Raw genomic sequence first — 24,135 nt, forward strand, 5'->3', positions numbered from 1 at the left:
TGTGTGAGGGTGTGTCTGTGTGACAGTGTGCATGTCTGAGGGTGTGTCTGTGTCTGTGTGTGTCTATGAGGGTGTGTGAGTGATAGTGCGTGCGTGTGTCTATGAGGGTGTGAGTATATGAGGGTGTGTGTGATTGTGTATGTATGAGGGTGTGTGTCTGTGTGTGTGTCTGTGAGGGTGTGTGTGTGTATGAGGGTGTGTGTCTGTGTGTCTATGGGGGTGTGTGTGAGCGTATGAGGGTGTGTGTGAGATTGTGTGTGTCTATGAGGGTGTGTGTGTGAGTGCATGAGGATGTGTGTGAGCGTATGAGGATGTGTGTGTGGGATAGTGTGTGTGTCTATGAGGGTGTGTGTGTGAGTGTATGAGGCTGTGTGATAGTGCGCGTGTGTGTATGTAAGAGAGCATGTTGGGATTGCACAGCGGGGCAAAGGGCTGGGGAAACAGGTACTTCTAACATACCCTTGGGGCCACTTTTTGGTCGGGCAACTTAGCAGTGGCTGAAAAATGTAAATACATGTCTTATATTCAACAGTTTCTCCTTTCATAATGTGTTTTCTGGATAGAAGCACACTTGTGTGCAAGGATTTAGATTCAAGAGTGTTCGTTGCAGCCTGTGCATAAGAATAGAAACCTCATCCAGCAAATTCAGTGGGGCTCAAATCCCGAAGGGTGGCTTTCTGCACCTGATGAGGAGCTCAGACTTTATAGCCTAGGGACAACGGAAAGCATGGAAGGTGTGAAGCTGGGAAGGGACATGTCCCAATTGGTGCTTTGGGTGGATCATTCCAACAGGGCAGAAAGAGCAGAGACCAAGGCCAGGAGAGCAAAGGACAGGAGACAAGCTAAGATTTCGGGCTCAATTCTCTCTCCTTTGGACATTTAGAAGTTGTGGTGGCTGGTGGGGTGTGGAGTGAGGGAGAAAGAAGGGATAAAGATGATGCCCAGTTGGTACCTTGGAGGGTCTGTCCATTTATCCCCTGACCCCCATCATCCTGCAGCCTCTGGAACCTTACGCCTCCCACCATACCTCCCCCAGAACCCCACCTGGGGAATAACTGGCATAGCGGAATGGGACCTGGTACTAGAGTCATGGGGCCTGGGTTCAAATGTCAACTCTCCCAGTGTGACTCTGAGCAACTTAGTAACTGCTCTGTGCCTGTTTCCCCATGTGTAAAACAGAGGTAACCAACCTACATTGCAGAATTCTTACAAGGGCTAAAAACAATCGTATGTATTTGTTTTTTTGTTTGTTTGTCTTTTTGAGACCGAGTCTCACTCTGTTGCTCAGGCTGGAGTACAGTGGCGCAATCTCAGCTCACTGCAACCTCCGCCTCCCGGGTTCAAGCGATTCTTGTGCCTCAGCCTCCCGAGTAGCTGGGGCTACAGGCATGAACCATCACACTCGGCTAATTTTTGTATTTTTAGTAGAGATGGAGTTTTTGCCATTTTGGCCAGGCTGGCCTTGAATTCCTGACCTCAAGTGATCCACCCACCTCGGCATCCCAAAGTGCTGGGATTACAGGTGTGAGCCACCATGCCCGGCCAGCAATCGTATGTATAAAACACATAGAAAAATGTCTGACGTGTAGTAAGCACTCACTAAATGTGAGCTACTTTTATACCTATTCCTACTCCTAACAAACTAGGCACTTGGTAGACACTCTGCAGCTATTTATCAAATATTTGTTATTAAGATCAGCCTGAAGTTCCAATCAAGGAGTGAGTTTGAAATCAGAGAATGGAAGTTCAGAGCAAGCCCCCCATCCCCACTGAACAGATGGAGAAAAGGGTTGGGCTTTCCCAAGAGGGTCCTAGATGGCTTGAATCGGGGCCAGGGCTGAGTCTCAGACCTGCGCTGGTTGAATGAATGACTTGGTCAGGCCTGGTAGGTTTGTCAGGGTTCCCCCGGGCATGGGAAGCCCCTCGCTTCTTTAATATGGACCCACACCCTCCAGCCCAGCCCTGCTTTTAGACCTCTCTGAATTAAATTGGCCAATTTCTCCCAGTGGCCCGGTTCACTGCTCCCATGCCCTCCCAGACTCGGGCGGCTCCCTGGAGGGCTGGAGGTCATCTGTGATGCTGGAGAAGGGCTGGGTCCTCTGGAGGCTTTCACATGTGGGTCTGAAGAGGAGATGAGCTGGGGGTTCCAGGGAGGCACCACAGTTGCCAAAGTCCTCTTGCCCCCCTGGCAAGTCTCTCCCATCCACTTCTGCCATTACCACTGCCCAGCTGACTCCACGAAAACCAAACTAGAAACAAAAGGAAGGTTGGGACTAGGGATGCCATTGGGATAAAAGAGTAAGAAAGAGATGGGTAAGGCCAGACGCAGTGGCTCACACCTGTAATCCCAGCACTTTGGGAGGCTGAGGCAGGTGGATCACCTAAGGTCAGGAGTTCGAGACCAGCCTGACCAATATGGTGAAACCCTGTCTCTATTAAAAATACGAAAATTAGCCAGGTGTGATGGCGTGTGCCTGTACTCCCAGCTACTCAGGAGGATGAGACAGGAGAATTGCTTGAACCGGGGACAAAGAAGTTGCAGTGAGCCAAGATTGTGCTACTGCATTCCAGCCTGGGCAACAGAGAAAGACTCTGTCTCAAAAAAAAAAAGGGAAAAAAGAAAGAAAGAGGCGGGTAAGTGATGGGGGTGGGAAGGGCTCTGGATAGATGGGATAGGGTTCTTGTGCAGGGTCTGAAAATCTTTTCTCATGCCACAAATGATATAAAAACAGGTCAGGCTGCATAATTCACAGGGTTCAACAGCAAATTAACACAGGGTGGGGGGGCTTGTTAAAAAATTAAGTATTTCAACACAGCAACAGCCAAGCATGAAACCAAGCCTGGGACCCTTCTGAGCCTGGGACCTTGTGGCGCTGCAGGTTACACATCTGTGGAACTGGCCCCGTCCACAAATCTCTGAGGGCATATATAGGCATGAGTTTTCCTGGGAAAAGGGCCCTCAGTGGTCGAGGTAGGACCCAAAAGGCTAAAAATCACTACAACTGAGGTAGGTGAGGGGCCCTTCTTTTCACCACCTCCTCCCTCCACTCAGGCAGGGTGGGGAGCTAGTGAACACGCTGCATGAACCAGCTTCAGAGTAGGGCAGGCTATGGTAGCCAAGGAGACAGAGAAAGGTGGACACATGAGAGAAGGAGATTTGAGCTGGGAGAGAGAGGCGAGAAGGCTGGCTCCCGGGTTTGTGACTCGAGCAACAGAATCAGTCCACAGTGGTGCTATTCATGGAGATGAAGAAAAGCTAGCAGAAGATCAAGGTGCTGTTTTGCTTGCTGGGTGGCAGTGAGAATCAAGATTCCTATTCTAGGCATGAGAGGGTGTCAAGCAGACAGATAATAAAGCTTGGGAGGAGATTAGATGACACACACACATTTTGGGGCCATTGGTATAGAGATGGCATCTAACCCTACTGGAATGGCTGAGGCCTTCTAGGAATTCAATGGGTGCAAAGGCTCTTGGGTACAACATCTGATTGCCCTGACACCGCACATGAGAGTATGTATGTGTGTGCCTCATTTGTAAATGTTCTCATTTGTAAATGGAGGTGAGAATCATATCCCCGTCATAAGATTTCATAAGTAAGCTTGTGGAAGGTTACTTAAGACAGGCCTTGGTACCTGTTGAGCCCCCAAGGATACCAGGCATTGTAACAATAATAATCATATCATGTCATCCTTCCACAAATATGTACTGAGCCTCCAGTGTGTGTCTGGCAGTGTCTTGGGGCTTTGGATGCAGCCATGATCAAATGTGTTAGAAGGCGGCAAGTACTACAGTGAAAGGAAAGTAGAGCAGGTAAGAAACAGGATACGGAGGATGGGGCGGGGCTTCAATATCGAATAGGGTGGCCAGGGGAGCCCTGCTTAAAAAGTGACATTAGAGCAAGACCTTGGAGGTGAGGGAGCGCCTCATGCAGATGTCTGAGGGAATGGCTGGCCAAAGACCGTCAGGAGAGTGGTGGGGGGTGAGGCCCTAGGGTAAAGGGTAGGGGACCTTTGTAAAGGCTCCTTGTGGCACAGGGGGCTGGTCCTCCAACAGGGCAACACCAGGTCTGCCCCACAATGAGGCAGAAGGCTCTCACATGCTGGAGAGAGCCCGTTGTTCAGTATGGCCAGGGAGCATATACCTCTAATATGGTAGAGGCAGCCTCTTGCCCACATAGCAGCTGTCCAAGCTTTTGGGTGGGCCTTGGGGCTCCCCCTGACCCATGGAAGGGCCTCACTTGGCACAGCAGGCTCACCAGCAGGGCCTCTCCTTCTCTTGGCCGTGGAGTGTCCCATTCCAGCAAAACTCGGCCGGGCCTTTGCTCCAGGGCTCCCAATCCAAGCATACATCGGAGTCATTTTCCTCTGAATCTGTGGAGACACGAGGCAAGGCCTCTTGGCTGATCACATGCTGTCTCCCACCCCTGACCCAGGAAGGAGTCCCCTGGCAGGCCTGGCTGTCCCTGCAGCCTTGTCTGAGGCTAGGGCCAAGGCAGAATCCTATGAGCCAGCCTTGAAGCCTCAGGAAGTCTTCAGGGCCTTAAAGGGTGACCAGGGACCAAGAAAGAAGGCTGTTCCTGTAACTCAGAAAATGGCCATATCCATCTACTAGAGGAGAGGACACAGAGGTGAGCAAATGCCATACCGTACTGGGCATGGTCCAGGAGGAGGCAGTGAAGAGACACAGTTATTGACCCCTCCAGGCATTTGTCCACTAGTTCATTCATTAACAAGTATCTGAGTACACAGGCACAAGGATCTCCACTGTAGCACTGTTTTGTGGTGAAACACACACATGAACAATAAAACGCCTGGAAACTGTGTCCACGTCCACAGATCACAAGAGGTCTGGGTGACTAAGCTGTGGCACAGTCACACCACAGGGAGACCCAGACCTTCCGTCTGACGGCTTGTCATGAAGCTGTTAAAATGTTTGCATCATATCTGCATCTTCTGATTTGCAGGGTATCTATGGTATATTATAAGCAAATTGAAGAGAAATGTAGAATCTTTTTGTTTTGAAAGGCAAATGCTGCCCCCTTCCCCAATTCTTTTTGAAAACCTGCACACGTTAGTAAGCATGTGCACGAGTTTGCTGACAGACTCATCTTGGGGAGGTAAGGTGAGGAAAAGGAGGGGATGGGGAAGATTATTTTTCCTACTGAACTCTTGCATTGTTTCACTAGTTGCAGGGAAGTAACAAAGGTTGTTTGCACAATGGGCATAATATCAGCATCTTCTAGGATGAGGGTTAACTGAAGACAGACAATGAGGGTTAACTGTGCCAGTTTCATCAGGCAGCTCCCCTTTCCTCCCCACTTGCTCCTCCTTCGACTTGGGAAAGTGCATCCTGTTGGGTACTCCACACTTAACCCTCTGTCTTCTGAGGCCTGAAACTGCCCTGAGGAGCCAGCAGGAGTGTTGGAGGGGTGGGGATGGGAGGAGGCAGCAGAGCTATTCCTGTCTGCTTTTCAAACTGGATTTCAGGCAAACTGATTCCAATAAAGGAATCCACAGCAGAATAGAAAACCACAGGTCTGGGTGGCCTGACCCCTCTTAGCCCTCCAAACCCCGACACTGAGTCAGTTCCCAGCACAAGCGCAAAACACACACAATAATATCGGGAATTTTAGAAGATGGGGAACCTGAGGGAGGAATGCCCACCTCACTTTAAGGATGGTTTCTCTTCGTTGCAAAATTAACAAAGGACTTACTTCAAAACGCCACATGACACCAGGGAGTAAAGAGCCTCTCAGGAGAAAGTCCTGAGGTTGGGGTTGGGGTGGGGTAGTTGTGGATGGTTTTGGAGTTGGGCCTCCAAGCAGAGTGAATGCTGGTAGGAGAAATGTCTCCGCTCTGAAGAAGGCATCCAAAGCCACGCCGCCTACATTTCCTCCCACATGGACAAAACCAGCACTGGCTGGCTGATTTTCTCAGCCTATAGGAGCCTACCATGTGCCAGGTGTGTATGTGTACTGTGTGCCCTGCCCTGTAAGTACCTGATATGTATCGACCACTGGAGCCTGTCACAACCCCAAGGGGCAGGTACCAGTGTTGTCTCCATTTTGTAGATGAGAAAAGCAAGGCTCAGAGAGGTGCCCACCGTCATGCAGCTGGTAGTTGGCAGAGTCAGGATTTGAAGGCAGACAATTAGCTTTCTTAAGTTCACAGATGTATGACCTTGGACAGGTTGCTTCTCTTCTCCAAGCCTCAGTTTCCCCAATTGTGATATAAGTATTATTATGCAGGGTTATTCTGAGGATTAAATAAGATTATGCATATCCAGTGTTTAGCACAAGGCCTGGTACATAGTCAGTGTTGCAAATAGGTTCACCATTATTAGGAACTATTAAGCAAGGATGACTTTGGGAGGCTGAGGCGGGTGGATCATGAGGTCAGGAGATCCAGACCATCCTGGCTAACATGGTGAAACCCCGTCTCTACTAAAAGTGCAAAAAATTGGCCAGGCGTGGTGGCAGGCGCCTGTAGTCCCAGCTACTCGTGGTCCCAGCTGTTCAGGAGGCTAAGACAGGAGAATGGCGTGAGCCCGGGAGGCGGAGCTTGCAGTGAGCGAGGTCGCGCCACTGCACTCCAGCCTGGGCGACAGAGCAAGACTCCATCTCGAAAAAAAGATAATAATAAAAGAAGCAAGGATGAGGCCAGGTGCGGTGGCTCATGCCTGTAATCCCAGCACTTTGGGAGGCCGAGATGGGCAGATCACCTGAGGTCAGGAGTTCGAGACCAGCCTGGCCAACATGGTGAAACCCCATCTCTACTAAAAATAGAAATATTAGTCAGGTGTGATGGCACACGCCTGTAATCCCAGCTACCCAGGAGGCTGAGGCAGGAGAATCACTTGAAGCCAGTAGGCGGAGGTTGCAGTGAGCCAAGATCATGCCCCTGCACTCCAGCCTGGGTGACAAGAGTGAGACTGTCTCAAAAAAAGGATGAAATCTGAACCCGTGTCTTCCAGACTCCAGAGAGACAGCTTTCATCACCAGTAGCAAACAAGTCTGACTCCCCACCAGCTGTGGGGCCCAATGCCTGAACTGTACCCCTCAGGGAGAGCTGTGGTCTACCCTGCGACTATGAGGAGAATACACTTTAAATAAACATTTTCTAGAGACAAGAGGGCATCCCAGGTTCTTGCCAGGAACTCCCAATAATTACACAATTACAAGTCCCTACATTTGAGATCATGGGGCTAGTAGGGGTGTGGGGAGGGACTTCTCACCCTGCCTCAACGACATGTGACCATTGCTGGCAACATGTGCTGCACTGATCAAGTGGCCCCCACAAAGAGGCCTTTTTTTTTTTTTGGACACAGGATCTCACTCTGTCTGCTGGAGTACAGCGGTATGATCTTGGTTCACTGCTGCCTCGACCTCCCAGGCTCAAGCAATTCTCCCACCTCAGCCTCCTGAGCAGCTGGGACCACAGACGCATGCCACCACACCTGTCTAATTTTTGTATTCCTTGCAGAGACGTTGCCGAGCCCTGGTCTCCAACTCCCGGGCTGGAGCAACCTGGCCACTTTGGCTTCCCAAAGTGCTGGGATTACAGGCGTGAGCCACTGTGCCCAGCAGGAAGAGACCTCTTGCTGAAGGGGATGCTCAGGGAGACACAGGCCAGAGGAGCGTAAGTCCCACTCCTGCCACACAGCCAGGCCATAGCCTGGCCCAGCCACCCCTAGCTTCCTCCACAGCCAGCTTGGTCCCGCCTCTTGCTCCTCTTGCTCCCATGCTGAGGTCAGGGTGAATGTCAGTTGGCTTCCATGAGCCTGTCTCCCAAAGAAGCCAGATCCTTTCTGATACATGACCTAGGCAGAAAACAGTGAGTGGTCTGCAGGTACCTGAAAAATGCCTAAGGCTGCTGTATCCCATTGTGCAAGCTGTTTACTGCACAAAAGCACCCAACTGAGAGGGTGAGCAGTGAGCTGAAATCCAGCCCACGCTTTCCTCACAGAGCCTTGTGCCCCAGCTGAAAGGGGCACCTAGAAGTTCATCTCCTGGAGGCATAACCTCTTTCTCATTTGTTCAAAAGATCACTCTCGAACTCTAGGTTCAAACTCTAGGACTCACTCTCGAACTCTAGGTTAAGAAACCCTGAACAACCAAACCAGTCCTTTCCACTGAAGAGCTGACGGCTTGTACCTCAGCCAGCACTTCCAACGACTGCACGGAGCCCCTTCTGCAGCTGTTTCAGGACACACTGGCCTATTCGGCCACCTGCCCAGCTCCAGGATTAAGGTCCTGCCTGGGCAGGGTAAGCAGCTCACCTTGGCTAAGTAAGAAGCGTAGCCAGATGATCAATAAGAACAGCAAACCCACAGGGAGGCAGAACCAGAAAACCTGGAAAGAAAATGTGAGGTCGTTCACCAGCGGCATCAAAGGGTACTTCATGGTGCATGTGTGGCTAAGCTGGGCCAGCCTGGGCTGGGCTGGCAGGGCTGCCCCAGGGGACCTGGCAGGCTGGGCCATGCTCTGCTCTCAGCCCAATTGTGACTGAGCTGTGATGTAACAAGGAAGTCACAGTGTCCTTAAGGCAAAGTATGCAGGGGACACTCTGAGGGAGAAGTGTCCTGGATGAAAGGGTGGGAAGCGAGGCAGTGAGCCAGAGTCTGGCTGAGAATTAAAAAGCCCAGGTTTCCAGGCAGGCCTGGGTTTGAATCTCAGCCCAGTAGCTATTGGGTTCATGACACCCCTCTGACCCTCTTTCTTGTAAGATGGAGATAATTTTGTTAAATTAGAAAAACAGATGGGACAAAAATTACCCTCGGGATCGGTGTTCATATACCTGAAGTCACAGAGCCCCTCCAGGAACCAGCCGGGTCCCCAAGTCCTGTAATACCAGCTGTGTGTGCCCACATCCACACTGTGGGAGTGCTGGGGACTGTGGCAAACTGGGTGGAGCTTACTGCATCCTAAGCATGCAGTGATGGCAGCTCCCACCAATAACTGCTATGAATGAAATGCAGGTCCATTATTGCAGGACTCCTAACTTTCCCAAGCCAGGCAAAAAGTCTAGATTTCTATGTGATATCTCCCAAGCTTAAAATATTGGATCAAACCTCGTTAAAGCACTGTTGGCTAAACCAAACGTCTGCCAGGATGGATTGGTCACTGGGCTGCCACTTAAAACTTTTAAAATCTAACACACAGATTATTCTAATGATTACTAGATTAAATGACTATAAATGATTATTACTTAATCTGGAAGTTTCTGTGCCTCTCCTTATTAGGGTTTTCTGTGAGGGGCTTCTAGCGACTTGAATCTTGTTCTTTTATCTCCTGAGTGGCCAGAACACTTCCACAGGCCATCCTCATCTTCTCCTATCTGTCATCCGTTCACTCATGAAGTATTCAGTAAACCTCCATGTGCCAGACTATGGCAGAAAGGCAGCTTCGGACTTCCCACTGGAGTGACTGCTGCACGGTATTCTCCAAAAGGACCCTTGGACCACCTGCCTAAAGCTGCCAGCAGATGGGTGGGTGCTGGAGTGTATTTATTAAACATGCCAATTCCCAGGCTCACCTTCGTCTCCTCAGATCTCTTGGGGGTGGGGGTGTGGCTTGGGATTCAACACACTGATAGGCAACCAGAATGATTCCGACACAGGCTTGATTTTGAGACTACAGCATCTCATGACTTAAAAGCACCTGTTGAAAGGCAAACCCAGGTCCAGGCTGAGGGAGCAGCTGCAGGAAGTGGGCAGTAAACCTAGGGAGAAACATGGAGTAGAAAACCCCCTTACAGGAAAAGACACCAATTCAAGGAGAAGGGCGCATGGGGCCAGTAACAGGAAAAAATAAGAGCATGGGAGGGGCTGGGAGAGCTTTCGAGAGTCTAGCCCAGCTGTGGGATGGCCAAAATTCCTACAAGAGGAAGTCTGGGAAAATGGACTAGAATGCGTGTCCAAGAGGAGCAGTGCCCTGGCAGGGGGCACCTGATGCGGGGCCCAGAGACCAAGAGGAGGAGGAGCAGGCAGTCTGGGTTGGGAGTGATTCCCTGGCACTGGGTCCTGAAGGGGTTGGGGTCAGAGAGAGCTGAGCAGCATAGCTGGGAAAGGCTTGAGCACACATTTTTTTCTGGTTACAAAACCTTTCCAGACACCAAAACAGGGATATTGTGGTCAGCTTCCCTGACCACTAGGCCCAGCTGGAGGTCCTGTTGTGAGTGGGCAGAACAGACGGAACAGACACTGCAAGGTAGGCAGCTCCCAGGCACAGTTCAGAGGGTGGCACACGTCAGCAGCTTTTGGCACAGGCATGACCACAGTGGTTCTCATGGTTGTTTCAAGTGGTCCACTCACTCCTCTGTGTGATCTAGGCCTGAAGGCGCTCATCTGGCTCCGAGGGGGCACAAAGGGGGCAGTGGGCAGCAGGGGATGATCTCTGCATCTCCCCACTTTGCTGTCTAACCCTGGTAGGGCTCAAATTTTCTGCAAGCAGAGGGCACAGCCGGCACTTTCACTCCCATAACGTAAGTATCTATCTCCTCAGCAATTCCCAGCCTCTGAAAGGTGAGCCTCTATTGGCAGTGTTTTAATTATACAAGCTCCTTCCAGCAGAGAAGGCCAAATATTTTTCTTAAAATTAATCAAACTTTGAGTATTTCATGAAATACTCATTTAATGTTCAATTACACTACAGATCTAAATTATAAAGGGCAGCCAAAGCCGAGCACAGTCCCCTGGAAGGGTAAAATTCACAGCACCAGTGTAGGAGCAAGCCCAGCCTGTATCCAAAAGCACACACAGTTCTTAGATAAGAATCCCCTTAAAATTTAATTGACTAAATGTATTACATTCAGTATTCCATGGGCTTCTTCTGAACAAAGGATCGGCATAAATACAAACAAACCTCTGGACCTTCTTCCCTAACCAACGAAGATGAAACACAGGAGGCAAGGGGCACGGGTACACCTTCATATTTACACTTTGCCTTTACTTTACAGTTCAGTGGAGAAATATTTACAGAAAATACAATAAGAAAAAGAGCATGTCTTGGCAACATACTGAAATTCATACAAACTGTATATATGATTTCAAGCAAATAATGGTACTGCTTATTTTTTAGCCACAACTGCCAACCCCTTCAGAGGAGAAAGATGTCTTGGTCACTGTAAGAGATGAGGACTTGGGAAACTTGGTTTGCTTCAACAAGTATTTATTGGGCGCCTACTATATGCAAGGCACTGTGGAATCCCAAATTACACCTTTTCCCCCATCATTAAAAAAAGAAAAGCATCTGAAGAACATGAGTTGATATTCTGAGAAAAACACTAAGTACATGGCTTCTTTAGCTACTAAGAAACCCACCGTTTGATTCCACTTCGTACGGATGGACCACCTCCAATCTCTCCAACTCAGGAAAAGAAGTTGTCATGGAAATCTTTAAAACAGACCATCTGACTCCAATCAATCGTCATTTCATGTAAACACAGCAATCAGTTCTTTTCAGGAAGACAGAACCTGAATGGGCTTTAAAATGGTGAATAGAGAACTACTGCCAGCAGGAGTGTCAAATTACCTCCAATACGTGTTTCTTTCTTTTTTTTTTTTACCAACTACCACAAAACACATCTTTGAGCAAGGCTAACTTTCACTTTGGGTAAAGCTCCACCTTCCAGAAGAAATGAATACTCTTAAAGACTCTGCCTCTCTAGAACCCAGTCTGCAGACTCTGAAAAATGCTTCCCTAGTGTATGGAGAAAGTAATCATTCATGAAGGCCTCATACACAGAACCTGCAGGTAACCAACAATACTGGTCAAAAGTGTGGGTATTTGTATTTATCAATGAATCCAGAGGAAAATGGGCTGCCCTGAAATAAAGGATATGGAAATGAAGGAAAATGTGCATGAGTATGCGCGCGCGCGCGTGTGTGTCTCATTAGTCCTTTCAAAGGCCCAATGGATGGAAGAGGGTCTCAGGAGGAAGCCCTAGACAAAAAGGAAAGCTAGCTAAATAAGGAAATGATTAACAAGGTAAAAGCCCTCCTCACTGTCCTCAGTGCTCCCAACCAGAGAGGAGGAGGAAAGCTCCCTCCTGCAACTTACTTAAGAAGGCAGAAGGGCAACCTTACTTACCACCTTCCTCTTCACAGAATGCCACACTCATCCACCCCCTGGCACACCCAACAGATACAGCAACTGAACTGTTTCAGCCACAGACAAAAGTGGTCCTGGCTTTCCCCCAGAGGCTAGAACATATGCTGGCAAATTTATCAAATGGGGGAGTACAAAATATTAATATTAGGTGCTAAATATGTTCCTCTGGTGCTATTCTACTCAGTGATTTTTAACACAGGCAGGTGGGTGAACACAGTGACCATGAACTCAGATCCATACAGATGGGACAAAAATTACCCCTGGCATCGGTGTTCATATACCTCAAGTCACAGACCCCCTCCAGGAGCCAGCTGGGTCCCACTGACGAGCTAAGGGTTCTTAGCACTCCCTCTTTGGGCAGATGTTATTTTGAGCAGAAGGAACCAGCGCCTGGTAAGGTACAGTATGGGTATCCCATAGTCCACTGGCTCCGTATACACTGGGAGTTTCATGCCTTCAGGGGCTGCACATCCCTCCTTCCCTGGAAGACCAGGGAGTCTCCCAGATCACAAATGCATTCAACATCATTGTTCACGTATCAAATACATTGGAATTACAAGGAGTTGCCAGAAATTAGAGCTAACTGAAGGATCAGCAAGTCCAACCCTCATACACACACACAGCATATTTTTCTGAAATTAACTATGTCAAAGGTAAAAGTCTGATCTGAAGAATCACACTGAATAAGTACATCTACATCAGTTATTTTTAACCTCTGCAATGTTGTAAGTTACACGTTAATTTATAGCCTTCTCTGCTCACTTCAACTAGAACAAGAGCCTATCTTCCCCTCAAAATGTCAATCTAGAATTACCTTGAAAGTTATTAAACCTCATCTTGTTCCTGTGAACTACTAGAACATTTTTTAGGGTAGAATTGGCTCATCTTTATCCTGTATGCCCTCTCCCATGCTACCATCTGGAAAACATCAATTTATTGCCCAGCTTAAAAAGAAAATCAACTATTGAATAATAATACTATAACCTGAATGGAAACTGGAGTCATAGAAAGAGATTATCTTTACCTGAGCTTAAAACAAACATGAAGAACAGGTTATGGCAAACTTTAAACCAAGAGCTGCTATGCCCATATTTCTTGCTTATAGATGGCAAAATGCATATTTCTGGAATAAGAGACCTTTGCACAGGGAATTAGGTCCCACACTATACCCGCCCCCTAAGTAACCCACCAAAACATCAAACCAAACAGATCGTTGCAGCTCTGACCCATAGTCTACTGACATCAGAGTTCAAGGGGGAAAACACCCCTTACACAACTGTGATCATTTCTCTTTGGACTTTAAATATCACTTATGTTCTTAACATAAAATAATCTTACTAAAGAAGAAAGCACATGAGAATAGGATAAATGAGCAGTGTATACTGTAGCACTGTAACAGGAATCCTTGTAAGGATGTTCTGGGTCTGGCCACCTCAAAAGTTTTATCCCTGCAGAAAAGTAGCAGCGAGGTAACAGAAGTATTTCCAAAACCTGGCAGGGATCTGTTGGCTGGCAAAGTCCAGAAAACATGACAACAACAGCCATTGCTAACAGTAGCCACCCAAAGAGGTGGTCACTCATGTTTGTTAATTATGAGGAAATCCAGTAGTTCTCTGGGAGATCTGAATTAGTAGCGCTGAGAGGCTATTCCTGAACCCCATTTTAGAATCCTTCATAAACTACTGCAGTTTGCTGCTTGGTCCTGAAATAAGAGACAATGGATGAAACCAAATAATTTTCAACCCTTATTGTGAATTTACATTTCTTTAAATGATATTTAATCAATGAATCACAAATGTTTAACCTGTCATTATGTCACCCCGCTGGACAACAATGGAGAGAGTGGGGGTATCACTGCTATCTTAAAACTTTTAACCCCACAAACTTTATTTGCATCCCCATTAAAGGACAAGGCCATGCTCCACTTCTGATCTGTTCCTGGGTGGCCCAGGAACTGAGGCTTTCAGACAGATCTATGCAGTGATGAGAAGGAAAACTTTTTGAAATGTGGAGAAAAAAAAATGACATATTTTAATGTCAGGCTTCTTATCTGAGCAAAAAACATGTATCATCTTTTCTTTTTGTCAGTGTGACAGCTGGATGACAAGAAGACCTACAAGTGAGTAGAAGGCTGTGACTTCTTTCCTTCTCCTCCATGCTATCAACATGAGTCTTTAAATGTCCTGGAAGATTCTGAGAAAGATTTTAATTTTGAATACAACCTCCTAAAAAGTGAGGTATAAAACTATCTTCAACTTCTATATTGCAAATTTGTTGATACTACCAATGCACATGTTTAACTGAGATGCATAAAAGCCTTTCTCCTCAAAAGGCTTATGTTTAACTAAAATTGTCACCTTTAAAAGAAAGTTTATGGCTAAAATGTGTATCATCTTTATCAGCAGGAATATGATTGTGTCTGGGAGCCCAGTTCACTAGACAGCCCGAAGTCTTCTATCAAATGGGTTATAATGTGTTTCTTCTATTCTGGTGATTAAACAGTAAGCTCTTGGGAGTGATTTGTTTTTATTTTTACAGTGATCACCTATCAAACTGTTCTGCTGTGTTACAGTTCCCGAACTGGAGTTCCAGTCTTAGAAATTCAGGGGTCTAAGAACTGCAGTTCTTGAGTCCAACCTCCTGGAAAAGTGAAGTATAAAACTCTGGCTCCAACTGTTTGTTCCGGTACTTGTTGACAATGTCGGTGATTTTCTGTTTCCGGCGGACATGGGGTGGACTGTAGGAGTCACTCTCCAGTCTCTTCCTTCTACAAATGTTAATTACAGTCTGCCTCACCAGAAAGCCTTGAAAATAGAGAGTTTTAAAATAAATGTTAAAAACTAATCACTTAGGTAGGTGAACTATAAGTATTCAGGTGAACTACCTTCCACATACTCAAACTATTTCATTCAATTTGCAAACTTCCCATCCCCAGAGAGATAGACATAGTGCCAAGATAAAACTGTCAGAAGAAACACACAATGACAGGAAAAGGAGAATAAAAATCTAGTCTAACAACCTATTTTCCATCCTGGATGAGAACAGCTGTCTTCAATATTTTAATACTAGAAGTTGGTGAGGTTTTACTTAGACTTACTAGATTAAGGACAGATCAAAAAAGAACAAAACATGTTCCCTTTTTAACAAGAGCCAGACCATTTCCTACATGTGGAAACTATTAAGTAATTATCACCATTTCCTTATATTGACTTCTTTCTGGTTTATAAAAATGATAAAGAGAAAGAAAACGTAACTCTTCAGCCACATATGAAGACCTTACCAAGAGCTCGCCTGCTGACAATCATCCCATCCACAAGAGGGATGACCATGTTAAATTTTCCAGTGGCTCCTTGAATTTTTATCCGGAATAATCCAGTGTTTAAAGGGTGGATGAAGATGACAGGAACTTCTTTTTCAAGAGTCGTAGATCTTAAGAAAAGAAAATTTTTATTTCAGACACCCAAGAGTTGAAGTTCCCCACATACAGCCTAAGATTACTAAAGGAACCTGTTGCTTGGCAGTGGCATGAGAAAAGCCAAGGGGTCAGTCTGCTCAGAATCTGCTTTCTGGGAATCTATGCTGCTGCCCCCTATAACACCTGGTCCTAAAGGTTCATTACTGGCTCAGGCTTTCTTTTTTTTTTTTTTTTTTGAGACGGAGTCTCGCTCTGTCGCCCGCGCTGGAGTGCAGTGGCCGGATCTCAGCTCACTGCAAGCTCCGCCTCCCGGGTTTAGGCCATTCTCCTGCCTCAGCCTCCCGAGTAGCTGGGACTACAGGCACCCGCCACCTCGCCCAGCTAGTTTTTTGTATTTTTTAGTAGAGACGGGGTTTTACTGTGTTAGCCAGGATGGTCTCGATCTCCTGACCTCGTGATCCGCCCGTCTCGGCCTCCCAAAGTGCTGGGATTACAGGCTTGAGCCACCGCGCCCGGCCCGGCTCAGGCTTTCTAAGCTAACAGAAAGGGGCTGAAAAAATACATATACCTGGAAAACCACTAGGGACACTGGGTGGAAGGAGAGGCCAGAGAACTCTACTGCATGGAGTTAAGAATCTAGCAACCACCTATGGGACTTTCACTTTAGTTCCTCTTCTTGTAGGGAACAAAAATGTGGCCGGCCAGAGTACAGGGAATTCCAGCATAGTCAAGACTGGTAATCCCAGAGCAGAAGCAGGAACACAGCTTTGGCCCATTACAGGAATCCCTGATATAATTTTTTTTCAGGGTGGGGAAGGAGGTTGGGAGAGCCATTAATCCAAGCCAGCTGCAAGTGTCCTTCTCGGCTATGGTGATAAATGGCCACATTGTGGCAGGGCCAAAGCCCTCACAGCCTTTGGCCAGGCAGCAGATGCTAAAGTCGGCAACTGCCTCTATGGAGGGGTGAGTTACTCATTACATACCAGGGATCGGCCAACCCATCTTGTATTACATGTTATTTGTGATGCTACATGTTGGGGTCTTTTTGCAACCCAATGAGTTTTCTTTCTATATAGGTAAGGTAATTTTGGCCAAAGTAACACCGAATCAATGTTTCAAGACATTAAAAAAAAAAAGAAAAATCAATCCTCGAGTACTTCTGTCCCCAAGACAAATTATAAACTTCGCTAATCTATCAATAAAATACACATTTTACTGTCAAATTGTATTACAACCTTTGACCTAAAAAGATGGAAACTTGAGAGGCCGAGGTAGGAGGATCGCTTGAGCCCAGGAGTTTGAGACCAGCCTGGGTAACATGGTGAGACCTTGTGCCCAATTTTTTAATTTTTTAATTAAAAAAAAAGGTGAAAACAACAAAGACAGTATATGATAAGTCTCTTCTAATTAGTTCTAGAAAAGTCTACTCATGACTATTCTATAGTCTCTTCTTTAGCAAGTTAGTGTCATAAAGAAAAAAGGACTGTTCCAGATTAAAAGAGATGGAAGGAATTAAAACCAGATATACAGTCCTGGAGTGAATTCTTTACCAATTGTGAAGAATATTTTAGTAAAAATGAAGAAATTTGAATGTTGCCTATTAGATAATATTAAGAAAGTATTACTAACTTTATTATTGTGATGTTATATTTAGCTATCTGAAAGTGTTCTGACTTTTCAGATGCATACTGATGTATCTGGAACATAAAGATCCCTGTAATTTGTTTTAAAACACCAAAGCATAAAAAACATGGAAGTTTTAAGAATGACTTGCCCTCTTTTAGAAATGTAAAATGATAATGCCAAAATAAATCATCTTTACTGACTTCATTTCAACAACAATCATCTAACAATATTAGAATAAATTCATCTTATATGCAATTTGAATCAGCTCACATAACTGAAAGGAACTTAAAAATATCAAGTTTGAGGGTATCTGTGATGAGAGAGATGCAGGGCCAATGCATTTGGGGTCAAAGGCCTGGATTCAGGAAACTTTCTCCTGCATTTACTGGATGTGTGACACTAAGGAATAACCTCTTTGAGCCTATTTTATCCCACAAATAAAGCAGGGAAAATAATTGTTGAACTCTTAGTTATAAACCAAAAACAAGCAAGCAAACCTTGAAAACTACAAGCCTACACAACTACATTGTTACCATTCTTAGAATCAGATTATTCTCTTTTTATCCTTCTTGTGAACGGGCAGGTAAAACAGAAATTTTAACCCAGTTATAAAGTTAGTATTACATTTTGCTTAGAAACATTTTTCCATTAATTAGTTCATATGATTTAGGATATTTTAGCTGCTATTTGGCCACATTGTTTTGGCCAATTTAACTCCATTATTTCAATCTAATATTACTATCCTATTATTACAGTCTTTATTAATATTTAATTGCCTCTACTTCTCCACTTTTCTTTTTGCTCTAGATAACTGTAAAATAGCAATTAATTTTACTATTAAAACTCTTGCTAAAGCACCCAACATCACTAATCATCAGGGAAATGCAAATCAAAATCATAATGAGACAGCACCTCACTCCAGGTAGGATGGTCATTTTCAAAAAAACCAAAAGAAAACAAGTATTGGCGAGAATGTGGAGAAAAGGGAATCCCCTTGTATGCTGTTGGTGGAAATGTAAACTGGTGCAGCCACCGTGGAAAACAGTATGGTTCCTCAACAAATTAAAAATAGAATGTTCATATAATCCAGCAATCCCACTTCAGGGTATATATCCAGAGGAACTGAAACCAGGATCTCAAACAGATAGCAGCACTCCCATTTTCACTGCAGCATTATTCACAATAGCTAAGACATGGAGGCAACTTAAATATCCATCAATGGACGAATATATAAGGAAAATGTGGTGTACACATACAATGAAATATTATTCAGTCTTAAAATGGAAATCCTGCCATTTGTGACAACATGGGTGAATCTAGAGTACATTATGCTAAGTATAAGGCAGGCACAAAAAGACAAATTCCACATGATATCACTTATATGACAAATCTAAAATAGTTAAACTCAGAGAAGCAGAGAGTAGAATGCTAGTTGTCAGGAACTGGAGGGAGGGAAAAAATGGGGAGGTATTGGCCAAAAGGTGGTACAAAGTTTCAGTTATGAAGGATAAGTCCTAAAGATCAACAGTACAGTGGCTATAGCTAATAATACAGTATTGTATACTTAAAAATTTGCTAAGAGGGCAGATCTTATGTTAAGTGGTTCTTACCACAAAATAATAATAATAATGAATTAAGTGGGCAGCAGAAAACTTCTGGATATGGTAGAAGTGCTCAGGAATAGATTGTTGTGATGGTTTCATGGAGATATACTTATCTCCAAACTCATCAAGTTGTATACATTAAATATGTATAGCTTTTAACATGTCAGTCATACCTCAATAAAGTGGCTTTAAAAAAGTCCATGCTATAATAATTTGATAACCTTGTACATTGTATACAAACTTCTTTCTTTGATCTTTTTTCTCTATTTTTATTTCTAATTGTCCACAACTCTTTTGTTTCATAATTCTTTATTTATTAAGCTGCAATCAATATATTAAAAAAAGACATCAATATATTAAAAAAAGAAAAAAAATTCAAGCAAACAGAGTGTACCTCAGTGAAGTGCTACTATTTGCAGTAGTTTCCACACCAGTACTGATCTCTGTCATCAGCTCTGAGAGGGGAAAGTTTTCTGGAAGAAAATAATAGCATTATAATTAATATCTCCCTCATTTTCCCAAACAGGTAACAGGAAATCTAATTTTCTAATCTCGTCACATAAATGAGTGGCAAATATATGGATTGTGCTGTCCTGAAATATCATCTTAATTATTCTCTACAAATTAAAAAATCATCTCTCAAGACTTATTTTTAGCTAATTTCATCTAAAGCAAAGAGTTTTTAGAAAATACATTCTGTGATCTTTGAGGGCTTGGTTGAAAAGTAACTATCACATTTTCCCACAAATTCTGGGCTGGATGGGATTTTAGGCAAAGTATATAATTCTAATGCTCAAGGTTGCTTATGTAAAAATCATGAGAAACTTACCCAGAGTGCAACTCTTAAGGACAAACAAACTAAGCTTTATACTAAAACGAGACAGTAGAGCATGTGGGTGGAGAGAGGGTAAGTGAAGCGCGTCCCCTTCCCCTTTCCAAAGGTCCTGGGACCAACTGGCAACAAACCACTGACTGTGATGCCAACAGGAATAACTAAAAGCTTTCTATCTACTAATCTCGTCAAATCTTCACAACTACGAAAAAAGTACCAGGATTTAACAGAGGAGTAATCTAAGGCTTAAAGAAACTGAGTAGTGGAGCTGGTGTGTAAACCCAGGCTTGCTGAACTTCAGGACTAGCTCCTGGCCTCACCATGCTTATATTCCCACTCCCTGTAGACATTTAGCAAGTCATTGTCATATATTGTCATCTTATTTATGGACAAAGTCCTCATACAGTACCTATATCATCATAGCGTTCCACCCAGACTACAGAAACTCTTGTCTCAGGTCCAAGGGGAGGAACAGGGCGACCCTGAGGCAGCTTCCTCATTCTGGAACTGGGACTGAGCTATATGAAGAAGAAGACAGAGTGTGGGAAAAACAACAGCAACAAAAAACTGGCTTAATAAAACTACCCAGTCATTCATTTGTCAAGGTGCTCAGTGACATAAGTATCAGGTCATGGAAAATCACTTCAGGAAAACGTGTATACATTTGCAACAAAGCTCTTCTTTGGCTCCTGTTCATCAGTCTTAACCTAGGACAAGAAAATGAAGGCTTCAAATTGTCAAAGAAAAAACAAGGAAGGAATACTGAATAATAATAATTTGCATTAATAAAAACAAAATTTACACACAGTATCTTAATGAGGGCTTAAAGGATTTGAGTCTATCTCTATTAGGGCCAGAAAGCAGCATGCTTCCCCATCACAGCAACATCACTACTTGTCTGGGGATCCTAATCTCTAAAATGTCCCATCAGCAAGTTATTCCCAGATCCCAGAACAAATGTCTCCTATTGCAATTTATGCTTAATTCCTTTTTCTCATCAGTAGAAAGAAAAACAAGTTGTTTGGGCCTTCATTATCATGCAGTGTGCTTCTGGCTTCCCACCACCCTAATCAACTCTAAGTTTCACTGCAAGGTTAACGGGACTATGTGTCTCCCCTTTAGCAAACTGGTACCCTGAGTTGCACTTGTTTTGAGGCGTGCAGCAGAGCTAAGTTGTGCTAAAGCCCTAAACAAAGCTCATGTGTACAGAGGGGAGAATCTCATACTTGAGGTGAATTTTTAAATTAAAACTGCTTTATTAGCACAGAAATATACATGTCTTTACCAGATGACCAGAGTCCATGGCAAGTCCCCTGGATGCTTGAATCTACTCTGACATTGACAGAAAATGGCCAGACCAAAAGATTTCTCCCAAACTAGTGACAGACATCTGGCCATATTCACAGACTACTTTCTTAGCATCAAGGCCCCTAATTAGCTTTGACTCTGACTTCTTCCATCTCTGACATCTAGCCCTAGATTTAAAGAGCTCCTGGGATTAGGTCAGGTCTACTTGGAAAATCTCCCTTTTGATTAACTCAAAGTAACGCAATTAAACCCACAAGATCCCTTTGCCAAATAAAGTAACATAATCACAGTTATCCTATCATATTCACAGGCTCCACCTACACACAAGGAGAGGACATTGTACACAGGCAAATGTTGCTGGGGGTTATCTCAAAATTTTGCCCAACACCCTGACGTTTTTCCTGCAGTCTTGCTGAACTCACCTCAATAGTTCTAGTGGATTTAAAAAAAGATTCCTCAGGGTTTTCTACTTACATGACCACGTCACCTGCAAATACATACAGTTTTACTTCTTTGTTTCTAAGCTCTACGTACTGTGTTTCCTTTTGTCTTATTTCTCTATGTAGGTCCCTCCTCTACCATGTTGAATGTAAGTGGTGAGAATAGGCATCCTTGCCTTCTCCTCCATCTCAGAGGAAAAGCATTCAAGAATAATGTATAATGCGTAAGTATAATGTTAGCTGTAGGTTTTTAGTAGATGCTCTGTATCAAGTTGAGAAAGTTCTATTCATAGTTTGCTGAGAACTTTTCTCATAATGAGTACTGAATTTTTGTCAACTGCGTTTTCTCCATGTATTGAGATAACCATATGGTTTTGCTTTTTTGTTTGTTTGTTTGTTTAGCTTGTTAGTGTCTGCAAAGTATACCATAAGTGAGAAACAAAAACACGGTGCTTTATCTGGGTTCTAAGGAATAACTATGCTGGCATTCAGAAAATATGGGCAGCTCACCACTGAATTCTAGTTCTGTTCACAAATCTCAAATAAAAAAATTTTTTAAAGTATTAGATTTGGCTAAAATCTTGCATTGCCATGCAATACTGACTGCTCATCTCTAACTTGTATTCTGTAAAACCTTTAAAAAACTCCTGATTTTCAAATCAGTCTACTCCAGGGACTATTACACCACCTGGCCTTTTTTTCCTAAATCAATTTTAAAGGTAAAAACCTCCCCATATTCTCTTTTAAGTATATACTTACATTAAAAGTAATTTTCACTGTGGAAGGGAGCCAACCTAAACTCCTGTACAATGGAGGAACGCCTTTAAGTCAAGCTGACACTTCTGTCTTTGTTATGATTTGTTCTAAGTCAATCTTCCTACACTTCTGACCTGATCACAGATAAAGAAGTAATATTTGCTGATAAGGTAAAAAAAAAAAAAAAAAAGATAAAAGCAAAAAGCTCCTCTTGTAGTAAGTGCTGTGTTCCTCACTCAGAATATTTATCCATACACTGAGTTCTTCTCCACAATGTTCCTATATTTATATGGTCAGACTTGTTTAAGATGAACATTGCAAGATTAAAGATAAAAAACATATAGTTACTGCAGTAACTTTAGTGGATATTTCAGGGACAAAATTAAAACCTTGGTTTAAAAAGGAACAGATGAGAGAATCAAGTATGGGATCAGAATGGTGAAATCAAGAGAATCCACAAAGGCTGTCTCAGAATAAACTATCTGTTGCAGGCTGAAAAAGAGAAAATCATGAGAATGTTATTTTAAAACATTAAGTTACTAAGGAATCAGTACTTTGATATAATTACTCTCTGGGTTAAAAGCTTTTCAGGCAGGATTCTATAATTACTCTGATTTCACTACAAAATTTTGGAGACCTATCAACAAAGTAACTTACCCTCTGTGAGGAATTAAGATTGTCTGTATGATTGGGGAAAAGCTCAAGTGTCAGGGATGGCTGTTTCAGAATTCCTGGCATAAGATCCATATTTGAATCACTATCTTGGTCCGAGATGTTACTTTCCAATGAATCAGCTATGGGGTAAAGGAAAAAAAGCAACTATAATACATACCACTTATTTGGAGCAAGACTGTTAAAACTAATTATGCTCACCAGTCTAACTTAAATCACTTAAACAAAGCATTGCTTCTAGAGCAAGGGCTGACTAACTTTTTCTGTAAAGGATCAAGTACTAAGTATTTTAGGCTTTGCTGGCTATACAGATCTCTCACATATTCTTCTTTGTATTTTATTGATAACCCTTTAAGAATGTAAAAACCATTCTTGGCGGCATTTGGCTTGTGCCACTGTGGTTTGCCAGCTCCTGCTCTAAAGGATAACCAAAATAAGACTAGCAAATATTTGACGTTTCAGATGTAGAATATAATACATGCCATTATTACTCTCTGAATCATTTTGATTATATATTCAATCATGTAGCATTGTGCCAAATAGGCACTGGGACACCCAGAAGCTACAGAAGATCTAGTCTCTGTGATTAAGAGCAATGTGGTTAGAGATAAGTACACAAAAAGTTATCCTTCACCCCATCTAAAAAAATCCCCAAATATCAGAAATAGGAGGAAGCTGAGTTGGAGTGGGCACAGTTGGCATAGGAGATGTTTCACAACAGAAGACAAAGACCCAACTGCAGGAGCTTTAGTGTAAGGACAAGGCTCTAGCTCTGGGAGGACTTCTCTGGTACTAACTGGCTGGGCCAGAGAAATCAGGCAGGTATGTCCCCAAAGAGGACGGACAGGTTCTGGCTTCTGGAATTAAAGTAGTAAACCAGAACCTTGACAGGAAGCCCAACAGCCGCTATAATTCAAACCTAAACCACGGAAATTCCAACCTTCCAGTGACACAGCTGGCCCCAGAGAGTAAGACAGGGAGGGGCCTAGAGTGGGATATCAAGGGTCCAAGGACAAAGGTTAGGCAGCTACCAAGGTAGGGCACAACAAAAGTCGTTAGTCTGGAAATGAGACTGTGAAATCGTGAGGTATAGTATCCCATCCTAAAAATGATCTCAAAGAAGAAGGTGAAGTTTTCTATCTACTGCCTGACCACCTACTCGGTCAGGCTTGAACAAACAGGCTTAATTTGCAAAAAGCAAAGGTTCTGGGCAAAATAAAACTGTGAGTTCAGACTAAGAAGTAATAATTACTCTCAATTCTTAAAAAGAAAGGTCTTGGACCACCATCTTTTCTAGGCTTCTTAAGTTTCTCTTGCTCAGAAGAATGGCCAGATGCTATCATGAGATCCTTCCCGTTGTAGGATTCTATGTG

General features: G+C 44.0%; 2 protein-coding genes across 3 annotated transcripts in view; both read right to left on the reverse strand.

The window, feature by feature from the left end:
- Positions 1-1,886: 1,886 nt before the first annotated feature.
- ADIG (adipogenin) lies at positions 1,887-8,450 on the reverse strand. Of its 2 annotated transcripts, none has more exons than XR_001000351.1 (3): positions 8,278-8,450; positions 4,142-4,370; positions 1,887-2,249 (listed from the first exon to the last, which is right to left on the reverse strand). XR_001000351.1 is itself a non-coding variant. In XM_011929053.1 (3 exons), exons 1-3 carry the CDS (start codon positions 8,399-8,401, stop codon positions 2,216-2,218), a joined length of 273 nt encoding a protein of 90 aa, XP_011784443.1. In that variant the 5' UTR covers positions 8,402-8,450; the 3' UTR covers positions 1,887-2,215. The 2 variants fall into 2 exon arrangements, 1 of the variants encoding a protein (XP_011784443.1); XM_011929053.1 differs by having other exon boundaries at positions 4,256-4,370.
- Positions 8,451-13,854: 5,404 nt separating this feature from the next.
- The window catches only part of RALGAPB (Ral GTPase activating protein, beta subunit (non-catalytic)), a 107,657-nt gene continuing 97,376 nt past the window's right edge, over positions 13,855-24,135 (reverse strand). Inside the window, exons 26-30 of the mRNA XM_011929208.1 lie at positions 22,748-22,884; positions 19,996-20,104; positions 19,149-19,227; positions 15,390-15,538; positions 13,855-14,913 (exon numbers count right to left, since the gene is read on the reverse strand). Coding sequence (XP_011784598.1) covers positions 14,720-14,913; positions 15,390-15,538; positions 19,149-19,227; positions 19,996-20,104; positions 22,748-22,884 — 668 coding nt within the window. The 3' untranslated portion in view covers positions 13,855-14,719. The remainder of the gene's footprint in view (positions 14,914-15,389; positions 15,539-19,148; positions 19,228-19,995; positions 20,105-22,747; positions 22,885-24,135) is intronic.

This window comes from Colobus angolensis, unplaced genomic scaffold, assembly GCF_000951035.1.
Source record: "Colobus angolensis palliatus isolate OR3802 unplaced genomic scaffold, Cang.pa_1.0 Scaffold8, whole genome shotgun sequence".
In the NCBI taxonomy this organism is placed as follows: domain Eukaryota; kingdom Metazoa; phylum Chordata; class Mammalia; order Primates; family Cercopithecidae; genus Colobus; species Colobus angolensis.

What these genes read in the sequence shown, in the direction of transcription:
- ADIG (XM_011929053.1), bottom strand. Translation starts at nt 8,401, where the DNA reads ATGAAGTACCCTTTGATGCCGCTGGTGAACGACCTCACATTTTCTTTC. An exon ending in ACGCTTCTTACTTAGCCAAG is followed by an intron (nt 4,371 to 8,277) that starts GTGAGCTGCTTA and finishes GTGTCTCCACAG; the next exon opens with ATTCAGAGGAAAATGACTCC. An exon ending in GAGAAGGAGAGGCCCTGCTG is followed by an intron (nt 2,250 to 4,255) that starts GTGAGCCTGCTG and finishes TTTTGTTTCTAG; the next exon opens with TTTGGTTTTCGTGGAGTCAG.